This window comes from Ambystoma mexicanum, chromosome 9 (genome assembly GCF_040938575.1).
Source record: "Ambystoma mexicanum isolate Mex_15411 chromosome 9, UKY_AmexF1_1, whole genome shotgun sequence".
NCBI lineage: Eukaryota > Metazoa > Chordata > Amphibia > Caudata > Ambystomatidae > Ambystoma > Ambystoma mexicanum.
Genome location: NC_090931.1, coordinates 670,898,219 through 670,922,251, shown reverse-complemented (window position 1 = coordinate 670,922,251; position 24,033 = coordinate 670,898,219). Strand labels below are relative to the sequence as shown.

At 48.7% G+C, this 24,033-nt stretch overlaps 1 protein-coding gene across 1 annotated transcript in view; it reads right to left on the bottom strand.

The window, feature by feature from the left end:
* BMPR2 (bone morphogenetic protein receptor type 2) overlaps positions 1–24,033 on the bottom strand; it is a 696,097-nt gene that overhangs the window by 125,210 nt on the left and 546,854 nt on the right. Inside the window, exon 10 of the mRNA XM_069615513.1 lies at positions 7,083–7,219. Within this exon, the coding sequence (XP_069471614.1) occupies positions 7,083–7,219 (137 nt within the window). The remainder of the gene's footprint in view (positions 1–7,082; positions 7,220–24,033) is intronic.

The following is a 24,033-nucleotide window of genomic DNA, read 5'->3' as shown; positions in this document are numbered from 1 at the left end:
CAGTCCCGCCTTGTGCCCCCTCACAGGGCACCCGATTCCACACCGATCAGTATTTCACATGTTCGCTCAAGTGGGCTGCTGCCCAATCTGTCACCATCCCTGACATTGCAGGTCATGTTCTGGCAAGGTTGGGTACTCTGAGCTTCCGCTGCTCCTACCGATATCAAGCAGAACATGATTAGTTGACAGGAGATGGTGCAGGTAGTGCGCAGTTGTGTCTTCGCCAGCCCAGGATGAGCCCCTAGTGCCGACGTCTCAGTGGCTCAGCGCACCCCCACCTCCCAAGCTCGCAACCTCACCAGGCAGAGTCGAGTCCCTTTGAGGTGCTGTACACCCCAGTCTTCAGACCGTAACAAGCTCTGGCCACACTCCCCTCCGATCAACCCACAACAAGTTTGTAGGTGTGTGGATTAGTAGAACGCAGGATATTTCTTCAGGATATGAGAGCCTTTGTCAGAGCTCTCAGGCTGCAGCCATTTTGCAGCCGCGCAACGTTCCTCCATCTCCTTTCTGCAAGCCCCTTGGCTCTGCCACACCGGCTCGTGCTTCCAGGTTCTGCACACATTGCGGAGAGGAGCCATGACTTCTCCCAAACAGCAGCCTCCTAGAGTTTGTTTTTGGTCTTTATTTGTGCCGCGCACAGGTACATTCTGAAAACTAGCCTGCTCATTGAGCTTGAGGCTCCTACTGCTCTGGTTCGTTCCCTTCTTCATCCTTACCTGGGTACTTGGGAATCTCATGTTGGCATCTTACACCAGAGCTGTCTAAGCCCCATCTTTTAAGTGTCTGCTTCTTTTACTCTGCCCGCGGCTTAAAGCGTTGAAGTATTTTTCTTGAGCCAATCCCGAGTATCCTGTATTAAATGATCCTACATAGTGCTTGAGTTCTGCAGATAGATGACTTGATCAGGGTTCAGAGAGTGGCTAAATTAATTGATTGTGCATGGCTGCTTAGAATCAAACAGTTAAGATAGCTCTAGACTAAGATTTTTTAATATTGTAGCTTAGATAAACATCAACATTAATTCATAAAACGGTTTAAGTAAAACTGTTCTTCTATACGGCTTGCAAGTGTACTCTTCCCCTATAGTAATATATCACCTTAGTATCTGTTTTCTTTGTATAGCTTGTTTTGTTAATATGCTTCGAATGTGTATACAAAGAAATGGTTTTCTGGTCTTTAACTATTATACTTACTTTGGTTTTATAGATGTAATTGACAACACCAATACTTCGAAGAAATGTCTCTTGTATGCTTTTAATGGTTAAGTTTGTAAATGAAATTAAATATATTCTGATACGTGCTCACTAGTGACAGCAGTGAGAACTACTAGACGCACCTCCAAAATATTCTGTCTTGTACTCACAATTCCAGAGGCAAAGCCAAGTTTTCAATTTCCAAACTCATCAATTGATGTTGGGGAGGTCCTCCAAGAAGAGCAGTTATTTCTTAACATCGACTATATCCTGAAACATATCTTAGTCCTTGGTTGGGTCTTCTTAAAAATGTGTTCCACCTATTTATTACATGCCAGCCAACCGGCATGGTATGAATAATACACTTTCCAGTGCCTGTCCCAGTGTGGATATTGCACGCCAGGATTACTTAATTTGGCATGGGGATGTGTTGGTGTGGAAAGGTTTTGGGCGGAGGCCCTGGATATATTGTCATTAAGTCTAGGTGCAGGTTGAAAGGTCTATCAAGGGTTGCTGCTTGGGCTTGTTTTACTCACAAGCACACCTTAACACAGTTTATCAGAGTCGCCCTCGTACTTGCAAAGTGTATGGTAGCCATTCTTGGATGAATACTAACCCACTCAAACACGAGGACTGGCTCATTTAATTGAAGAGGAGCATATTATTGCTCTTCAAATGTGCGCTGGAATAGACCCAAGGATTTTTGGTCTGTATTTATAAAAGCTATACTTGGCAATGCTTCAAAATGGTGAATATGTGGAAAGGTAACTTGAGGCTGCCTTCACCTCGATATTTAACTATTGTTGGGTGTATTTCGAGCTGTGGTGAGAATATGGGATGGAAAAATAGGATAGGGCTGTGAACATGCCGGGAGTTAGTTCCAGGAGATGTTACTAGCTTATTTCTTCATTACTTTTTTGAAACTGCATGATTGAAACACCTTAAATAGATTAAAAAAGCTAGACCACAACAAGGGAGTGAGTGGAACAATTTGCGTCTTTCTACCAAGACCCATCTGCCAAAAGACACCAGAGCGATGGAGGGCAGAGGGGGTTTGGTCGGGCAGAGGGGGTTTGGTCAGGTAGATTACGATCAACTTTAGAAAGTAGATATTGAAGGTTTCTGTCCCGAGTTTGACCAGCACCTACACATTATTCAATACATACAAGGACCATTCCCTGCACAAACTGCAGTATTAGTGATGTTGGAATTTCGATGGACTGGATTACACAAAGGACACCTTTTTATAGAGAGTGGTACCCAGAAACTACCACCAGAGCAGACAAGAGAGTTGGTAGAACAAAGAGGTGCTTCTTTAGCAAACCAGTCACTGTACCAAATAGGGAGCTGCATCAATGCTATTTTCATTTCGAGCTTGGCCTACAGCTCTAAGGTCATCTGAGCCAATATGACATGTTTACCCTGTTTGAAGTGGCCTATCGATGATATAATGGTTAAGCAAAGTCTCTTTGCAAGGCCTGCAGAAAAAACACTGGCCCCAATTAACTGCAGCATTTGTGTTGGCTGCCCATGTTTTCCTTCAAATAGAATGCAGTATTCCGTGCTGCAATTGGCTTACTCTTGGCACTAAATACCTACAACGGCTTTAAGTCATTTTCCAAAATATGTCAAAGCGCATTTTATAAGGAGTGGACCGAAGCATACAGACAAGCATAATGGCTGACATTTTAGAATAGGCCAACGACTTGATGGCGGTGTTATAACCCTTGCTTGTATGTGGTTGCTCACTGGTGGATTACTCATGTCTTGCCTCCAATATTGCCAGACAAAGACTGTCAAGATCTATTTAAGCATTATGCTTGTCCCTTCCTGGAAAACCATTACAAGCTGGCATCTTGCTTTTCTCTGAAAAGGTGAGCCTTTCTTCAGACAAAGAGTGTAGGGGAGTAACTCGATTTTAAATCCCAACCTACCCTACATATTAAACACTATCAGGACATCCTCTGTTCACTCCAAGGGACAAGACACTATGAGCCATGCGATTAAAGAAACTAGAAGGGAACAAAATTAAAAATGCTGGCATTATAATCTGCAGGACAAATGAAATGGCAAGCCTATGTGCACAACACTGTGGATACAGCAGCACTGTGCAGCTGCCTGGCAACACATGCACACAAATGTGCAAAGCAGATAAATGGTCTGCAGCAGTGTCCAAAGATGCTCCACACTGCCCTGTATCCTAGGTATTTGCATGGGATTTGAGCACAAGCACAACCCAAGTGACAAACTGCGAGATCTAAGCATCCAATGATTCACTTAGCCTCATCTAGTGTCCCTGTAACTGCTCTACATTGTTCTTAAAGTAGGAACAAGATGCGTTACTAACCTGCAAGTGTAGATCCCTCGTATTTGTATCTTTATAGAATTTACTGAGGATCTCACACACACAGGCGAAAATAGGACTACGTTTCCCATATGGCAGACATCGAATACTATATAAAAATGTACTTCATTCAAGTGGCCGCAGGTAGCCTCAAAATGGTTCTTAGACCCAAGAATCTGTTAGTTCGTGGAAGAAATGAAGTCTGTCACTGTGCATGCTTTATCCCCTTGAGGATCACAGCTAAAGGACACATTACCCTCTTCAATAAACTGGATATATTTCTTGGGTTCTTGCCTAGGATAATGTCAGTATTTGGACTGTTATGAATTGTATGCTTCTCAAAGATGGACATTCTTATTCAGCTCCCTCCCAAACTTTAAAAAAGCATAGAACGTTTGGTCTGTCTGAAAGCCCCAAAAAAGGCAAAACACGTATAGACCCAAAGGTGATAAGAACCACCTTCCAAAGCTAATGGGCTTGATCAGCAGAAACAAGATTTTGCATCAAAGGTTAAATCCATTCTCTCAAACAGAAAGCTGAAGCCATAGCCCAGGCAGCCACATCTGTGAGGACCTTCACCAATCAAATCACAAAATGGATTTTGTACAAGAAAATTTCTGCACATCTTTTCAACTCTTCCCAAATCTAAACATTAGTGTTGACCATAACCACCCTTTATTTCCATCATAAGGCCATGCTGCTTTGCTTAAGAAATGTCTTGCTGAGCTCATTTCAGGCTTTGGATTCCTTTTCCGTAGATGAAGCAGAGGATGCCAGGCCTTAACACAGTGGACTGAGCAGGAGGGATGGGTTCTAGCAGTCCATTTAACTCAACAAGAGGACCTGTGCACATGCAGACACACGTAACTGGGATCACTTCACCAGGTTTATAAGAATATTTGTATTCAACATTTGTGTTCGTAAGTAAGATTTACATTAACCGGATTCTTTCATCTCATGGCCTACACTTGCAGTCTTCGATAGCGTTTCACAATGAATGATCCAAAATACAGACTTGTCTTAACATGTTCTGTATTGAAACTTCAATTTGGAAATGAGAAGGTCAGAATGCAAGTTCCTCCAAACAGACAAGAATCAGAAATGTTGGGAGTAATGTTCCTACTCCGCATTGGAGTGGAGTCCAGACACAAAGCTACTTTATGGCTAGATCAAATCTTGAAATGCTGTTTGGTGCCGGGGTGAGTGGGGGATTACTTTAACCTCTACCTCAGGTTAGGTGGAAACATGTGAATGCTGATCTGGCAACCCCCAGCAAACATGGCGACTGCCTTAAAGGTCTGAATGGATGAAACCTGTGTTTGGGTTTTGAGAGACTGCATGCCCACCAAATTATTATTTAACCTGTGGGGGAGGAAGGGTCTGCATCCAGTCAATGTCAAACCATGGGTTAAGCCCAGAAGTTAAAGTTAACTGGTAGAGGAATCGCAAGGCATGACAGCAATCAAAGGGAACACAGGAACCGGTGTTCCCTTCCATAGACCTGGGGGAGGGGGCAGGGGACAAGGGACAGCCAGGATGCAAGCAAGTTTTTGAGCATTCTCTGCACATAGGCCATCCTTGCAGTTTGCCCACGGAATGAAGATGTATACGTATCAGAGACAGAACCGGCGAACATCAGAGCCAGAGTCTTGTGGTTATGACAGAACAGCAAAAGTATTACAAGGAACTGGAAAGTAATGTTTGGACTCCATGGATTCCTCTCATCACAAAGGTCTCTGCTTGACAACAGGTACTTTACAGGTTCTGAAGGTGCACCTTCCGTGAACCGGAAAGCTGCACTAACCCTCAGCTGTAGCAACTCTGCCCCTTCTTTGGTAAATTTATAATCAACTGCTCAACAGCAGTTCTCAGATCAGGAAGATCATAGTCGCCACTGTAAGTACTGCTACACCACCAGAACAATGGAAATGATGCTATGCTGCTGATCTCTTACCTTGCACATATCTAAGCTTAATCAGTGAGCAGTCAGAAACAGCCAAAGATATAGAACAAAAGTTTCAAGCACTCCATCGCGCCCAAGAAACTGAAACCTGGTTGATCCTAACATGGAGGGTCAAGTCATAAGATTCCCTTGGAGATTTTCTACATTACATACATGTAACCAGCTCAAAGTCATTTACTTTTACCAGATTTAAGTTTACATGCATAAGCTTTTTGATCATCATTAATTCAAAGTGAGAGCTTGCTACCCTGAACACTTCCTGAACTTGTTACCCTTCTCAGCCACAGCAACCACTAATACATAAAGGAAACTAATCTGTTTAGGCGATCGACTGCAAACCATATTGTCTGTCTACAGAGTTGATCTGCACTAGTGACATGCTTTTCAGCTGCATACCTACATGGCTTTTCTGTGCTCCCACATTGCATTTCATGTCAAAAGCATGATGCATTTTTTGGCATTCTACACCAGTAGTGTACTCTGTATTTCCATGTCCACACTAGACCTGAAAGGCATTTCACAGTTAATTACTTATATATGTGCTAGTTACTCCCACTCAAATGATTCCCATACATTTACATCTAGCTGGGGATCAAGCATACACAAGAAAATCGGTTGTCAGTCATGGTGGATCATGCGACTACACTGCCATTTTGCAAGACTGATGCACAGAAATTAGGGGTATAAACAGACATTTGTACTGGGTAGTTTAAAGTGGATTGGTGCAGAGATCGGGGCAGGATACCAAATCGGATGAAGTTGTTGGGGATTTGGGTGGGGGGGGGGGGGGATCCAGCAAATCTGTGCAACTGGAGATTGTGGAATACACGAAGATCAGAGTGACTGCAATACTGATGGGCTTCTGTTTTCCCAATAATACAGTTATGGCGCGTAGTTCCTGAACAGAGGTATTCAAGCAATCTGCCTTTCCCTCAGCACTTGAAATAGTTGCATTTACAGACATAATAGAGATTAACTGATGCATTCCCATTGCTGCAAAGCTAGTAAACATACTTGAATGGTTTATGAGCATAATACGGTTTAGACAAACTCCTTTCCTTCATCTGGGAGATCTCTTAGTGGAAAGTATTAATGCTCTATTTTGCCTTCTGCATTTCCATTTTTGTGGGACAATCCATGTTTGATATTTGTCTATTTTAAAGAGACACCCGAATTGTATTCCCAACAACTCTATATTCAGTCCTACTTATCCCCCACTCAAATTATCCCTCGTGAAATTGGAGATTGCACCGTTACTACAAGTTCAGAGCTGCTCCTTTGTAAGTCTTTAAAAGCTGGCATGCATGTTTTGGACTGAACAAAGTTGATTTGCTTCAGTCTCATGATCTCCTTGTTTGTGTGGTTCATTGTGCCAGAAACAGATTGTCAGCCACATATATTGTACAAACACTCAAAACAAAGATTAATCGATACAGACAAAATTGCAGCAGTGAACATAGGAGCCTGGGCAGGCACAGATGCATGAACGAGACTCATGCTGTGCTTTTAGAAAACACATTTCACATTTTGAATCAGTTTTAAATTGTTAACTGTCCCAGATCATAGCTATGCATCTCACCAGGCTGTTTTCTTTCCAGGCTTCTGGGAATTTCGGCCGCTGTTTCTCTCTAGATACCAGGACCTGCATGTCTTCAAACGTCGGATGGTTTCCAGCCTCTGCCTGGAATGCCATCTGGTAATCAGGCACAGACTCTCCTGTCAAAACATTTTGGCATTTTAAAATTGGATGTGCATATTACCTTTTAAAAAATAATCGAGCTAATGTCACCACACTGAAAATGACTCAAAGGACCAAAAGTGTAAGTTTGACAGGGGTTATCCCAATCTCGCCTAACGCTCATGCATCCAAGTTATGTCTGCCCAGTGCGACTCCACTCTTGCAGCGGACACCAACAGTTCATCCCCACACAGGAAGCACCACAACCTATTCCCATTCTACACCTGGACATAGCATCCTAACATAGCTCCTTCCTTTACAATATTTTGGATTGATATAAAAAACACATTGTAAAGTATTGTTTAGGGAGTCTTCTCTTGACATCCCACTCTGCATATACACACCTCTAGTACTGCATGTTGATGCCCACACACGTTTTCATCTTCTACCCTGCTTTATTCGTCACAGGCACAAACCTCGCTTCGCTTATGATTTTGCTCCCCCCTCTACCACCGTCATACTGTCTAGTCTAAAATCAGGACTTCCATGCACATCATAATCACTCACCTCAAGTAGAGCACACCATACATACCATTCTCAATCTAACTTATTTTACACACTGTAGCTATCCACTGCAAAATACTTTCACCTTTCGATGACTCTTCTGGAAGGCATATATTTAATGTTTATTTATTGTGCATTTGTAAGGTGCTTTTAGAACAAGAATTTGTGTTTTAAAGCACCCACAGGGCAATGGGCAGGGACATGGGACAAAGGCAAGAATAACTTATGAACAGGAAAAAGGGTGGTCCTATTAGGCCTTTTGAGCATTCAGAACGTGCAAGTGTAGAGAGAGACGGGACAGGGAAGGAGGGTAAGTGCTAGGAGCTCCACAGAGGGAAGTGCCAAAGTGTCAGTTGTGTGCAACAGTAAGTGACTAGCAGAGATCGCTTGGTACACAGTGATCACCTGTCAATAGTAAGTGCAGGCCAATTGCACCCTCTCAACATCTCCCACAAGCACAACCCTCATATTTCATCTAATAATCTCTGGGACTTCTACCCTACTTCATATTACAACTTATGACGGTAATAACAAAAATGGGGCAAGCCAGCCATCACAGTCAACCTTTCTTTCATACCACCTTCCCTTTTTTAACATATGTTTGCTTGTTCACTGAAAAGTTAGCAAGACTAGTAGATGCACATGCATTGAGAATTAAACATATATGACTCATTCGAATGTACTTGCCAAAGACAAATTGATTTATTCATTATTCCGTTTAGCCACTTGACCAAGTCATTGCTTTGGAGATTATAGAGTGCTTTATGTTTTGCCTGGACACACCAAACTCCCAAAAACCTCTTAAATTCAAACCAACTCCATAATCTGGTAAAATCTCTTTCAGAAACACCTCCATGAGATACAATTTACAATGACATGACCCTAGATGTAGTTAGTTGCGCCACAAACAGCATCTCTAACCACTACTTAGATGTGTAATCAATAACTACATGGCAAACATCTGGACTCTTTCCAACAGCTCCATATGGCCCATGGCATCAAGAGCAACCATAACATATTTCCAGATACTTGCACGGTCTTCAACTCCGGAGTACTGATCCACATCACTATACAGCTTCTGGGATCTGTTCTGCAATCTCAGAGCATTACTTGAACATCAGAGTCCATTGTTAGTCACCAATACCTTTCCCTTAATGCTCGCTTGGTATTATTTCCACCCAAAGGAGCCCCTGCGCGAGTCCCTTTTACAATCTTGGCTCTCTAGCTCTTAAGCGGTACAACTTGTGTTCCCCTTTATAGTTGGTATAAACCTGCACACCAACAACTCATTCTTCGTTATCAATAAAACAAATTACATTTAACTATGAAAGAAAATCCTTCCCTCAATAATTCTTAGTAGCACACGGAAACCGTTATTGACCTCATCTCAGCCAATCAGAATGTTCAGAGTGCAGTCAATATTGACTGCATGCTGAACATTTCGACTCCAAAAGCAGACAGGGAAGGAAGGAACAAGTTACTTACCTGTAACTGTTGTTCTCCAGCATGGGTCTGGCATGGATTCACATGCTCATGAATATTCCCCGTCGTCAGGCTGGGAATCCTCGGTAAAGAAAAAAACAGTATCAGTTTCGTTTCTGATCTGTCTTTCGTAGTAATAACCAATCACTGGTCTCTGCGTCATACTGACCACAGCCAATGACTGCCCTCTACCTAAGCCCCGCCTCTGGCAGCCATCTTCAGATTTGGAAGCACGTGAAGTGGCAGTATGACCAAGTGAAGAGCCGCAGAGGGTTAGGCGGGAGGGTTCGCATCTGAATCCATGCCAGACCCATGCTGGAGAACAACAGTTACAGGTAAGTAACTTGTTCCTTCTCCAGCATGGGGTCTGGCATGGATTCACATGCTCATGAATAAAGAATACATAGCAGTACACACATGCACAACCACGGGAGGTGGCAAAGGCTCAACATTAAGCATTACATCAAACTCAACATTAAGCATCTTACCTCCTCACCAGGCTCACCTCAGGCGAACAGGTTGCGCAGCACTGCTTGGCCGACCCTGGACTCCTCCCTGGAATCCCGATCGACGCAGTAGAATTTCGTGAAGGTGTGCGTCGACCTCCACGTAGCAGCCCTGCATATGTCCAGCAGGGGCACACCAGAAAGGAACGCCGTGATAGCTGCGATCGCTCTGGTGGAATGGGCTCTCGGACGGCCAGGCAGCGGTCGGTTTGCTAACCGATGACAGTACATGATACAGCCGGAGAGCCATCTGGAAATGGAAGCCTTCGAGAGTGCCTTCCCCTGATTGACAGGTCCAAAATTCACAGAGAGTTGTGACGTCTTCCGAAAACACTTTGTGCGGTCCACGTAGAACTTCAGCGCTCTAGCCACATCCAGCGAGTGCAAAGTCCTCTCAGCCGGCGACGAAGGCGACGGGAAGAACACAGGCAACACCAAGGGTTCGTTGAGGTGGAAGTCCGACGGCACCTTGGGCATGAAGGAGGGGTGCGTCCTGAGCACTACCCTCGTGTCGTGAAAAGTCAAGTACGGGGCCTTGCAGGAAAGGGCCTGGATCTCTCCCACTCGTCGTGCGGAGGTGATGGCCACAAGAAACGCTGTTTTCCACGACAGAAACTTCAACGGGGCCGAGTGCAGAGGCTCGAACGGAGGTCCCATGAGCTTGGTCAGCACCACGTTGAGCTCCCACGCCGGGGCCGGAGCCTTCATCGGCGGGAACGATCTGAACAGTCCCTTCATGAACTCCTTCACCAGACGATGAGACCACAAGGACGTCCGCCCCGTGGTTCTGGTGTATCGGGAGATCGCAGCAAGATGAATCTTGATGGACGCGTGTGCCAGTCCAGCTTTGGCCAGCGTCAGCAGGTACGGCAGTACTTGGGGAGCTCTAATCCGTAGAGGGTTAATCTTCTGTGCGTGGCACCAGACAGAGAACCTCTTCCATTTGTGTCCGTAGCATTTAAGAGTCGAGGACGCCCTGGCCTTTGCAAGAACCTCTCTGCAGTCGGCCGGTATGCCGTATCCTCCAAACTCTAGCGCTGCAGGAGCCAGGCCTGCAAGTTCAGCGATTTCGGGTCGTGGTGGAGGATGGCGCCTCCTTCCCTGGAGAGTAGATCCGCGTCCACCGGCAGCTTGATTGACGGGGACGCTGACAAGTCCAGAAGGTCCAGGAACCATATCTGCCTCGGCCACGCAGGTGCGACGAGGATCATCCTGCACCGTGACCTCTTGAGCTGGTTGATGAGCCGGATTAGCAGTGGCAATGGAGGGAACGCGTAAAGGAACAGGCCCTCCCAGGGGAACGAGAAAGCATCGCCCATGCTCCTCGCCTGGGGAAACCTGCTGGCGAACCTCCGGCACTTGGAGTTCGTCGCCGTCGCGAACATGTCGATCTGGGGTGTGCCCCACCGTCGGAAGAGGCGATCCACTAGATCCTGCCGTAGCTCCCACTCGTGGCATGAGCGCAGCTCCCTGCTGAGTGAGTCGGCGATGGTGTTTATCCCTGCCAGATGAAACGGCACCAGAAACATCCTTTGGGCGACGACCCAATGCCACAGGTCCTGCGCCTCCTTGGACAGTGCTGGGGACCTGGTTCCGCCCTGTTTCCTGATGTAAAACATGGTGGTGGTGTTGTCGGTGAAGATCCTCACCACCTTGCCCTTGAGGGACGGAAGGAAGGACCTGAGGGCCCAAAACACTGCACGGAGCTCCAGGACGTTGATATGTAGTGATTTCTCCGTCGGGAGCCAAAGGCCTCTTGCGTGCAGATTTTCGGTGTGAGCTCCCCACCCTTCCAGGGAGGCATCCGTGGTCACTGTCTCCTGGTGGGCTGGGGTCTGGAAGTCCATGCCCGCCGTCAGATGCGCGCGGGTGCCCCACCACCGGATCGCTCGTCGGAAACTCTCGTCGAGTGTGATCCTTTCCTCGAAGCTGCCCGTCGTTTGGATCCAGCGCGCGTCCAGGAACTCCTGCAACGGGCGCATCCGGAGCCTGCACAGGGGAATGAGGTAGATGCAGGAAGACATCATTCCGAGGAGGGACTTGATGGACCTCACCTTGGCCGCGTCGGCCACCAACATCCGTTGTACCTTGCCCAGGATGGCCCTGGTCCTCTCCTCCGACGGGGAGGCCAGAAGGGACACTGTCGAGCCTCGCTCCCAGAAACAGTGCGTCTTGCGCGGGTACCAGGTGGGATTTGGCGTAGTTCACGGACAATCCCAGGTCCGAGATAAGCTGGACGGTCCTTGCCGTGTGGTCCACGGCGAGCTCCCTTGTCTTGGCTCAGATGAGCCAGTCGTCCAGGTAGGGGTAGACGTGGATCCCCTCTCGGCGCAGCTGCGCCGCCACCGGTGCAAGGCACTTGGTGAAAACCCTGGGTGCCGACCGTAGTCCGAAGGGGAGGGCTTTGAACTGGTAGTGACGCCCTCGGACCACAAACCTGAGAAATTTTCGGTGCCCCCTTAGGATGGGAATATGGAAGTAGGCATCCTCCAAATCCAACGACGACAGGAAGTCTCCTTCCTCCAGCTGAACCAGGACGTGCTGGAGGGTGACCATCCGGAACTTCTGAGCCTTGATGAACTTGTTCAGACGTCGCAGGTCTAGGATGGGGCGCCATCCTCCCGTCTTCTTCTTCACGAGGAAGTATCTCGAGTAAACTCCGGAGCCCCGAAGCCTCTTTGGAACAAGTTCGATGGCGCCCTTCCTGAGCATCGCCTTTACCTCCCGGAGAAGCTGCGGGACGTGAAGCTCGTTCCTGGCCATGGGGGGGGACGCGCGGGCACCTTCTTTGAAACTCGAGCGCGTGGCCCCGGGCTAAGGCGTCCAGCACCCAACGGTCGGTGGAGATGGACTCCCACACGCTGACGAAGCTCGCCAGCCGGCCTCCCACCGGGGTGCTTCGGTGGGGGCCCGACCCCACGGTCGGTTCAATCCTGTTTCGACGAGGCTTTGCCGCCTTGACCTCCTTGGCGACGACGGCGGGGTCCGCCCGACTTGCCTCGTCCCCTATAGGCCTCCTGAGACGAGCGGGCCGCTTGACGGTAGGTGGAGAAACCGCCGCCGGAGCCTTTGGAGGCGCCCTTGCCTCTGCTGCTCCGAAAGGGCGGCCGTCGTTGTTGCAGAACCCCAAGGGCCCGGGCCGTCTCCGTGTCCGCTTTAATGGCCTGAAGGGAATCGTCCACTGTTTACCCAAATAGGTTGTTCCCATCGAACGGCATGTCCAGGACTCTGGTCTGTACGTCTTGACGGAAGTCCGTAGCCTTGAGCCATCCACGCCGCCTAAGGCACACGCCGTTGCCCAACTGGCGAAATCCCGTATCGGCGATGTCCGTCGCAATAGTGATGGCGTGGTCCGACGCCACCTCACCTTCCTGTAGGATCTCCAGGGCGTCCGCCCTCTTGTCGTCCGGTAGGAAGTCCAGCAGGGGAGCCAGTTTGTACCATAGCTCCCTGTCGTAGCGGGCCACGATAGCCAAGGCGTTGGCCGCCTTAATCGTCGTCGCTGCAGAAGAGATGACCCTGCGTCCCATAGAGTCCAATTTCTTTCCCTCGCCGTCCGGCGGGGAAGTCGATGTGGAGGCCGCACCCCCCCCCGCTTTCTTCCTGGCCGCCGCGGAGACGACGGAGTCCGGGGTAGGCTGCGCCCGGAGGCACAGGGGGGCCGCGTCCGGGACCCGGTACTTCTTTTCGTACCGGTCTCTTCTAGCTGGCGTCGTGGAAGGGTTCTTGAGGAGGGCGAGGCCCTCATCCCAAATGTCGTCCAGTAGAGGCACCGCGAGGACCGTCTTCCTCTTGGCCTCGCGCCGTTGATAAAGGAATCCTTCCTTTTTCTTCTCCTCAGGGCAGAGTTGGAAAAGCTCGGATGCCCTGGCGATCATGGAGTGGAACGATCCAATCTCGTCGGGCGGAGAAGCCCTGGTGCGAGGTGACGACGGAAGATCCTCGTCGTAGACCTCGTCGTCCGTACCCGTCGCGGCCGTCTCAGTCCCCGTATCATCCCCTCGAGTCGTGGACGGGGAGGAGGGCTGGAGGGGGCGCGACGGCTGAAAAGGAGGTGGAGGGTGAATCCTTCTTTTCTTGGGAGGAGGAACGCCAGAAGGTCCCGGTTCTGGGTCCCCCGACGGGAGTGGTTCCTCCGCTGGCAACGGTAGTCTCGTCCTTATCTCCGAGCATAAGGACTGTATAGCCAACAAAATGACCGCCGAGTTGTCTTGCGGCGCTGGCAGAGGGGAATCCAACGGGCGATCAGGGGCCCCATCGGCGCCCTCGACGATGTCGTAGTCACCCGCGTCGGGATCCATCCCGACGGGCCGGTCTTTTTCCACGCCGAGGCCGTGGCTTAAGACCTCGATCAGCTCTTCCTCCGAGGTTGAAGCCGAGTCTATGACGACACCCTGCCCCCCCTTTATCTTCTCCGCCGGAGATTTCACGGGGGTCCTATCGATGGGCATAAAAGAGGACTCCCTCCGAGGTGGCAGGGAGACTGAGCCCCGAGGTCGCCACCACTGGCGTAGCCTCCACAGTCTGAGCCAGGGCCGCCGCGACAGTCTCGATACAGGCCTTGGCCGGATGGATTAAGGCCTTCACCACCTTAGGTGCGCTCACCGCCTTATCCTTGAGGGGGGGACACTGCCTCGCTCCCCCTCCGATGGGGCCTTCGAGCTCGACCGGGGCCTCTCCAGGAGCTTCGCCGGGTGCTCGGCCTTCCTCTTACCCGACCCAGAGCGTTGGCTCGTGGTTGATGGTACCAGGGAGGGTGCGCCCTGCCTGGCGCCCGTAGAGCCCGACCGTTCGGCGCTCCCTGTGCCAGCGGACTCGCGGTGCTTGGCCTTGTGTTGGACCCCCGTCGCCGGGGCGTCCTCAAAGGTCTTAGAAGACCGCTTGGATTTCTTCCTCTTCTTCTCACCGGACGGGCTCTTCCCTTCCAGCCAGTTGGCGAGACGTTGATGGCGGTCCTTCATGGTCCGCTCCGACATGTTGCCGCAAAACGCACAGTCCTTCTCCACGTGCGTCTTGTCCTCATGTAAGCAGTAGAGACAAAAGGAGTGTTCGTCCTCCTTAAAGACGTTCTGCAGCTGGCATCCAGGGCAGACCCTGAACAGCTTTCCGGGCGTCGAGCTTCCCTTCTCCTGGTCCATGTCCGGGACGGGCCTGAGGAAACTTCTGGAGTCCTCCAAAAGCGTAGCTCGACGAAATCTTCACCCTTGAGGGGCGCAGACGAATCCGACACGGGTCCCCGTTGATCGGATGGAGAGTCGGTGGAGCTTGAGGCTCTTTTGACCGAAAAAACCGAAGTTTTTGAGAAAAACGTGAAAAAATAGCACTAACGCTCGAGAGCAATAGCACGAGGATCCCAACACATGAACGTGCGGTAAAAATCTGAAGATGGCTGCCAGAGGCGGGGCTTATGTAGAGGGCAGTCATTGGCTGTGGTCAGTATGATTGGTTATTACTACGAAAGACAGATCAGAAACGAAACTGATACTGGTTTTTTCTTTACCGAGGATTCCCAGCCTGACGACGGGGAATATTCATGAGCATGTGAATCCATGCCAGACCCCATGCTGGAGAATAATGCAATTTCCAGGCAAGATGTCTTTCAAAAGACACTGCCTCTGTAAGAGCCTTTGTTTTCACTGCAACATCTTAATAAGAACGAAAAAGCGAAAACATGGGGAAAATGCTTTCACTTTATCGAGAAAGTGTACTTTACATGACCCTCCCTAATGCATGCTCGTGTAAAACCTGCTCCCGTTTAACCAAGTTTGCAATTAAAATGATTAACGTTGGAAGACAAGCAGGCTATTTAAAAATAAACGACCAAAATAAAAACAAACTGCTTGTTTATTTACTTTCTCATCATTAAACTAACGTTTTTTTAACTTCAGCGCCAAAACATGTGTTGCTACTATTATGTGCTAGAAGCCTTGCAGACTTCGGGAGGGGTCATCATTTCTTGGGTTAATTACCCTTCCACAACGTACCATGATAATGACCCCACCCTAGGTCTATAAGACAAGGACATTCAAATGAGGAAAAATGATCTTCATGGTGACTCCAGTACTGTTAAACTTGGCTCTCCCTCCTTTATAACATGGTAGGGATGTGCCTCAATTGCCAGGCAGTCCCAAAAGCATTTATATAAGTTATACTTTCACGTTTATTCCTTTAGAATGGGCGATGCAAGTCCAATAACGCAAGCATCCAAACGTCACTCTTTCGGTGTGTTTTTTCCCTCACCAGTCATGTGAAGGCTGGATCATGTGCTGGTGATTGTGAAGTAAGGAGATACACGACTAAGATGACCAGAATCACCATGAAGGTAACTTTTCCTTTAGAGGTACTTCTGGTCTTCCAGATCCCAAGCTGGTTGAGGACCATAAGAAACAGATTGTCCCCTTTGGAATGGAGTGACAGCATATGACTCGAGTAGTGCTGGACTTCTTGGCCAAAAGCCCGATCCCTTCCAGAGCAATAATGCTTTAAAAAAAACAAGCCGAATGGCCCAAATGGCTGCTTTACAAATATAGTAACAGGTTTCTGGAAGCCCACTGTAAGGAAGGCATGGTATCAAACAGCGAAGACGGACAACTGATCACAGTTCAAGGGTGTTGATTGAACTTCAAAATGGGTTGGTTGAAAGCCTATCTCAATATCTAAGGATGGTAGTAAGCTACGACCATCAAATAACGCAGTCCTAGTCAATTCTGTCAAATAAAGGGGCCTGCGCTAATAAACCTATTGTCAATCTTTACTTCCAAGTACAAAAGGGCGTGTGATAATGGTGTATGCAAAAAGAAAAGTGTTCAAATATGTCAGGACGGTTGAGAAGTTGCCTTCCCTTCCCCATGTTCTCAGCACGGGGCAAGGCGGCACGTTAGAGCTTCGCACACAGTTTGGCTTCTCAGCCACGAGGATACAGTTCAAGCACAGACATCAAGGCCTTCTGCCAAAACCTCTTTTCCAATAACAGTCTTACTGCAGAGGGTCAATCATAAACCAATCTCAAAGTTCCATTCCTATCAAGATTTTCACATGCACAAGTTCTCACTTTCAATGTTCATCAGGGTCTCCCCCTTCGTGCGTGGACCCCCTTTTAATCACAATGTTCACACTTGGTCTCCGTCGTTCAGGCTCGAACCATGGATCTGCCTCATTCGGGCTCAGACCCCATTTATGTCAAGATCGAAGACTTTCAAATGTGTGATGGTTTTGCTTAAACCATCGCAGGACCACTTCAATTCACTTGACAATTATTCTCATCAATCTTCTACTTTTGTTTCTCTAGGCGGGATTCCTTACAGAGACCTTCGTTAGGGCTCATTCACGATGCCAAACCACTGTCAACGGTATTGTATCTTTCCTTCTCAAGTTCAACATTCATCAGCAGTTTAGCTTGACTTGCATCGTTCATCACACGTGTTTAACAATGTTTGTTCCAGCGCTCGTTATACAATGCTGTCGCTTGCAACCTTGACTTCAACACAGACCGGTCTTGTATCGGTCTCACCAACTCACCGGCTGCGTTGATCTCTCTTGTGTCTTTGTTCTTGGAGCCAAGGACGATACCACGGCTGCTGCTCCTCCCAGCCTTGGTCAGTTATGCGGGAGGGCACTAGGTATCTCCAACACACAAAGCACGATTCTTCAGTCTGGTTTCTGGCCTTACGCTTTCTGCCTCGAACGTTTCTTGAAAGAAACCGCGTGTTGCCGGAAAGGTTAAGAGTTAATTTCCTTCTTACGAACCCTTCCTGGTTTGCTGTCTTTCTCCCCTCGTTCAGCAACCAACTTGAAACCACTGTTCCTTCGTGTGCTTTGCCTCGCTCAGAGTGCTCTCGTGCTCCGCTTTTATCCATGTGGTGAAGTTTAATGGAAGTCAGGTGTGAGTAATTGTCAGTAATTGCCTGACCTCACCTGACCATAGTAGCAGGACATGTCAGATTCTCTGCTCGGGTGTGAGTGTTTTCTCCCAGAGCAGGCTGTTGGTGTGAAGGTTTTGGAGAAGAGAAAGGGGTGGGAGGCAAGGTTCCCGTGTATCCTACCTAGTAGATGGAGGAAAGGTGTTACAGCGAAGAGAGGGATACTGGCGTCTCGCCATCTGGTGTCCCACTCCCCAAAGACCTTCACCCAGGGGGGACTAGCGGGTGAGACACCTTCTGGTTTCTCACAACACTGATGGTGCTTTTGCTCTAGTGGAATGTGCATGAACTCTTGGAGACACTCTACTACCATCCTGCTTGAGAGTGTGAGCAATGCAAGAGACAATCCATCTAGCTACGGTTGCCTTTGCTGTTATCTTGTCAGGGGGAATGGACAGTCATGAGTGACAAAAAGACTAACCCAAGTCTAGAATGGTTAGTTCTCTGGTTAAAATTTCAGTGCGCTCGAAACATCCAAGGTAAGCAGAGCTTCCACAACCGGAGAAGCAGGAGCCCTGGGGTGGAAGATTAGAAGGCTGAACCCTTATTTCAGATGAAGGTCAGAGTGGAATTAGCAGTGAGCCAGGGAAAGCAATACGACCTTACCCATAGAAAACACATGGTAGGCTTCCTTTGAAAAAAGAGCCTTCAGTTTGCCAATTTGTGTGGCAGACGAATTGACATAAGAAAAGCAATCTTTCAGGAGATCGAGGCCAGCAGGAAGCAATAGGCTCGAAGTGCATATGAAAGCCTAGAATCAGATTTAAATCCCATTAAGGCACAATTCCTATAGAAGGCAGAAGTTGAATGCCAACAAAATGGTGATTTATCGTCTCACTTTTGAGACCTGAGGAATCCTCTGGAGACTTCAAGTATACAGCGGTTGCTAATAAGTAGTGCTTACATTAAGCAATGAGGATCTCTGTGCCCGCTAAGTAGGTCATAAAGGCCATGACAAGGCGGTCAAAGGTTCAACAGCATTAGTTTTGCATTGTGTTGGATTGTGGTTGTAATAGGTTAGCTTATCAAATATCAAGCTTTTAAGTTAAGCATGGTAGGGATGGGGAAACCGCCTTTGGAGACCTGGAGATCTGAAAACCACACCTGTAAAGGTCAGGTTGGAGCCACGATCCACTGAGCATTTCCAATTTAACACCTCCAGAATCTAAGCCAAGTTTATCACACACAAAGTTTCCACTGACAAGAACTGGTTTGGGTCTGAATGGTGCATGAACGACTAAGACTTCTGCTTTTTCTGGGAATCAGGATGCATCTGGGGTTAAAAACTAGACCTTTGTGATGTTCCAGCACCAGCTCTACTGCATGGAGCTGGGGTGGGATTCCTCTAGCCCCACTCACAGGACAATGTGTCATCTAGGACAACAAGATTTCATTAACATATTGCCTACTGGGCAAGTAGCCATTAGGTAAAGTCTTTATAGGTCTTTTGGACCTTCAAAATGCACGCTTTGAGCTATTACTCTTACAGTCATTGTTAATTTTTAAATGCTGGTCCAACTGCATTGGGTCCATTTAAATGCAATGAATTGAAAACTGATCTTGAACAGCAATAGCAACAAGTGGCTGTAGCTCAGCGAGCCAATGATGGGTGACGGTAGGTTTGGTCCGGATCGACAACCCTTGAGAGAGTGTCTAGATTTGAAACAGCATATTGGCAATGAGTAGATTATTCACAAGGCGACAATTACGCTATATTTTTGTTCATGTAAGTGTGCTGCATTTGCTTAAAAAATAAAATTAATGCACCTCAGTTAATTTTACATTATCTTAAGTAGTGGTCATGCTAGAATGTGTCAGATTAGTGCCAATAATGTAAAGCTTCTTTCATCTTTGTGCAGACACCATCCTTCTACCCCTTTTCAACTGCAATACCAGAGTACCACGCTCTCAGGTTTAGCACGAAGAATCAAATCAAAATACCAACTTGGCCTTTGCCCCTCTTCCTCACTTCTCCCACACCCATCAAAGTGAAGTGAGAATGAAACCGTCCAATATCGCCCCAATTGCAGACTACAGCATTGATACTCTAGAAGGTTTGATATGGGAACTTAATTTCGTGATTTTGAGTGTTTGGTGAAAATATTGATTTCTATTCTCCTCAGCATAGCTTCAGTACTAAATTGTGCTGTCCAACTTACAGAATGAACAAGTTACTTACCAAATCTGGTAACGTTCTTTCAATGGGATGTTCCTCCAACGTATTCCATATCTATGACAGTAATGTCCACAGCTATGCTGCTTCAGCAAATTTTCGGCAGAGGGCGTCCTGTGTCGATCCGATGTCCCTAGAGGGCCTCCGTCGAGCGTCGACGTCACTGGATGTTATATATAGGACGCACAACGCCCGTAGCCTCAGTTGTAGTTTTTTCCCCAGAACGTGTGGCACCAATCTCCTGCCAGTCTGACTGCAGATAGCCTTGCGGAAACGTAAGCTGCAAACGCATAGGAAATTCTCCAGAGGGGCAGGTTGGGAGGGCGATGGGGAATACGTTGGAGGAACATCCCATCGAAAGCACGTTACCAGATTTGGTAAGTAACTTGTTTAAGGGATTGTGTCCTCCGAGGTATTTCATATCTATGACAGACTCCCAAATCAGTACCAAACTATGGCGGTGGGAAAATAATTTAGAAAACCCCATCAAAAGGTGGAATAAAGAACCGCCTTACCAAAGGCCAAATCCCGCCCGTGGATTGCATCCAGGGCGTAATGTTTGACAAAAGTATGTATAGAAGCCCATGTGGCTGCTTCACAACAACCCGCTGAAGGGCAGTGGAGGTAGCCATGCCCCTAGTAGAGTGAGCACGTAATCCTACCGCAAGGTAACACTCAGTAATAGTGAGGATAATCCACCTGGACAAGGTCTGTTTGGTAACAGCCTGGCCCAACCGGTGTCCTGCATAACCGATAAAGAGCTGATCGTCCTCTCTGACCCGGGACATCCGTGAAATATAAAAGCTCAGAGCTCTCCTAGGATCCCACCTATGGAGCCTCTCCTCTTCCTTGCCAGGATGCGGAGGAGGATAAAACGCCAGAAGAACTACCTTCTGGCTTAAATGAAATTCAGACATGACCTTCGGCAGAAAAGAAGGCCGCACCCAAAGGACAACCCTGTCCTTATGGAAAACAGAAGGAAAACAGTAAAGGGTGGCTTGGCTGAAGGTGCCTGCAATTCACTCTGCGAGCAGAAGTAACCGCAACTAAAAACACTGTCTTGAAAGACAACAGTCTGAAAGGACAAGAGTGCAAGGGCTCAAACGGAGCATCTATCAGAAACTTCAAAACCAAATTCAAATCCCAAACCGGCACCTGGAAAGGGGACGGCGGAACCCCATTAGTCAGTCCTTTTAAAAACTGCGAAATCAAAGGCATCTTAAAGTAAGAACACTCTTCAGACGAGCGCTCAACTATGGACAGCGCCGCCAGGTAACTCTTAATGGTACCCACTTGCAGGCCCTTGTGGGCCAAAGAAAGCAGAAAAGACAAAACCATAGGAATGGAACTTTGGAAAGGATCAACATTCTGTCTCCTGCACCTGTCGCAGAAGTTATGCCAACAGTACAGGGACTTTGTTGCTGGCCGCCTGGCCGAAAAACAACACCTCCATCACCTCATCCGGGAGGTCCCAATCCTTATATCTCAACCTTTCAGATACCAAACATGAAGGTTGAGAGTCCTGACCTCTGAATGTAGAACCTGACCCCCCCCCCCCTCGAGAGCAGAACCTGTTGGTAATGAAGACAGCATGGAGGGCAGACGGACAATTCGAGAAGGTCCGGGTACCATGCTCTCCTGGCCCAATCCAGAGCCACAAGAATCATGGGGGTCCTCAACCTCTGCAACCTCCGCAACACTTGAGGAATGACGGGGACTGGAGGAAACACATACAGCAGCGGGAATGACCAATCCACCACGAACACGTCTCCTAAGTCTCCTCTCGGAGGAAGTTCCCTTAAGCAGAATCTATCGCACTTCCGGTTGACACTGGTGGCGAAGAGATCCACTTGTGGGGCTCCCCAAAGGGCGAAGATCTGCAGAAGGACTTCCTGAGCCAACTCCCACTCGTGAGAGAGACTGCTCTGCCTGCTCAGAGCGTCTGCCGCCTCGTTTTCGTCTCTGGCCAGATGAACTGCTGAGATCGAAAGACCTTGATCGATGGCCCAGAACCAGAGCTGCATCGCCTCCCTGCACAACGGGAGCGACCCTGCCCCCCCTTTTTTGTTGAGGTAATGCAAGGCCACTGTGTTGTCCGTCATAATCAGGACACGTTTCCCCCTTCAGTCGTCCGAAAAGCCTTCAGGGCAAGCCTAATGGCTCTCAGCTTTAACAGGTTGATGTGGAGTCTGGAGACCAACGACCACTGTCAGTCCATTGGCATGCGCACCCCATCCTGTGAGGGAAGCATCCGTCACAATAGTCACCTCCGGCCATGGTTGCCAAAACAGTTCCCCCTTCAGCAGGTTCCTGTCGTCGGCCCACCACAGAAGATCCTGGGCGACCGAGTGTGCAATCTGCACGGGATCCAACATCTTGCCCGATAACTGCGACCACTGCAGTTTGAGTGCCATGGGCAGGGATCTCATCCATAGTCTGGCCTCCGGCACCAGAAAGATGCAGGACGCCATGAGGCCAAGCAACCTTAAGAAGTCAAAAGCCAGGAGACACTGGGCCCTTTGAAACTTGTCTACCATCTCCACAATGTGATTAGCCCAGACCTGGGAGGTCGAACACTTCACCAGGGACGTGTCTAGCACAGCACCAATGTACTGGAGCTGTTGGGAAGGTGTCAAAAGCGACTTCTTGAAATTCAGGGAAAAGCCCAGCCTGTGGAGGGTGCGACCGAGATGATCCAACACTTGCTCGGGAGAGCACGCACAGATCAGCCAGTTGTCCAGGTAGGGGTAGACGTGCATCCCCCCCTCACCTGAGGTACGCTGCCACCACCACCACCATGAGCTTGGTGACGACCCTCAGGGCGGAGGTCAAACCGAATGGCAGGACCCAAAACTGAAAGTGCGAGTCGCCAGCTGGAAACCTCAGGTACTTCCTGTGCTTGGGATGAATCGGCATTTTAAAGTACATGTCCTTGAGGTCTAGAGACACCAACCAATCCTGAAGCCGAAATGGCCTGGAGGACCTGAGAAAGAGTAACCACCTTGAACTTGTCCTTCCTGAGAAGTTTGTTCAACCAACGCAAGTCCATGATGGGTCTCAGTCCTCCGTCTTTCTTAGGAATCAAAAATATGGGGAATACCATCCCTTGTTCCTCTCCGCCACAGGCACCAGTTCTATGGCATCTTTCTCCAGCAGGGATAGGATTTCCTGAGCAAGGAGTGGATCCGGACGCTTCAAAGAGAGCTACCCCGGTGAATTGTCGTGAGGCCACTGCAAGAAGGGAAGGCAGTAGCCGTGGGCTATGGTATCCAGAACCCATGCATCTGAAGTAATGGCCATTCTCCGAGATGCTGTACAACGCCATACTCCCAGCAGAAAATACCTTCCTCGCCCAACCATCGAAGCACTTGTCGTCCCTATCAGGAGGGATGGTAGGGTACGCAGGCTGCTTCGAGGAGGCCATAGCCGCCTGCACCACCAAACACTCCGGAGTAGGGTGCGATGATAAGTAGCAGGGGTCACTACTGGATGGGTGGTATTTTTTTCGGAAATGTCCTTTTAACTGCCGACAGACTCTCCGGAGCAGTCCAAGCTGCTGCCACCCTCTTTTGCAAAGCCATGTGAAACGGCAACACTGGGTCAGTGGACGGACCCTGATCCAGGTCATCAGTGAAGTCATCCTGATGAAACTCCACCGGGGGGCAGACCACCCAAGTACTCAGTCACCCTCGACATGAGACGCCTATAGGAAGTCTCAGCATGCGCCCCCGGTTCAGGCCGGCCAAACTCCCACTCTGGAGAGGTGTCAAGGCCACTGGCGTCATGCAATGACCGACAGAGTTCCTCCATCTGACTATGCCCATACAAAAGGTCATCAGGGACGTTAGGATAAACAGGCAAGCCCATCTCCTGATCAGACAGTTCACCAACCTCCGAAATTTCTTGCAAAGGTTGGAAAAGAATCCAATCTAGGAGGCGGAACAGACCTGGGCTCAAAAACAGGCCTCACAGCCTTCCACAGAGGTTCCACAGTCCTCAGGGACACCTCCGGCAAATCCTCCACAAACGGCATTGAGGGAGTCAACGTTGACAACTTCTTCAAGGGCGGAGCCACGAGATCGTCCATCGACGGACACGGCGCCGATGCCTTCTTCGAAGGCTTCACAGGTTTCGACAGTCTCGATGGAGTCGAGGACCGGGACCTGGACCTACCACGGCTATGGCGATCTCCCTTGTCCGATCAGGAC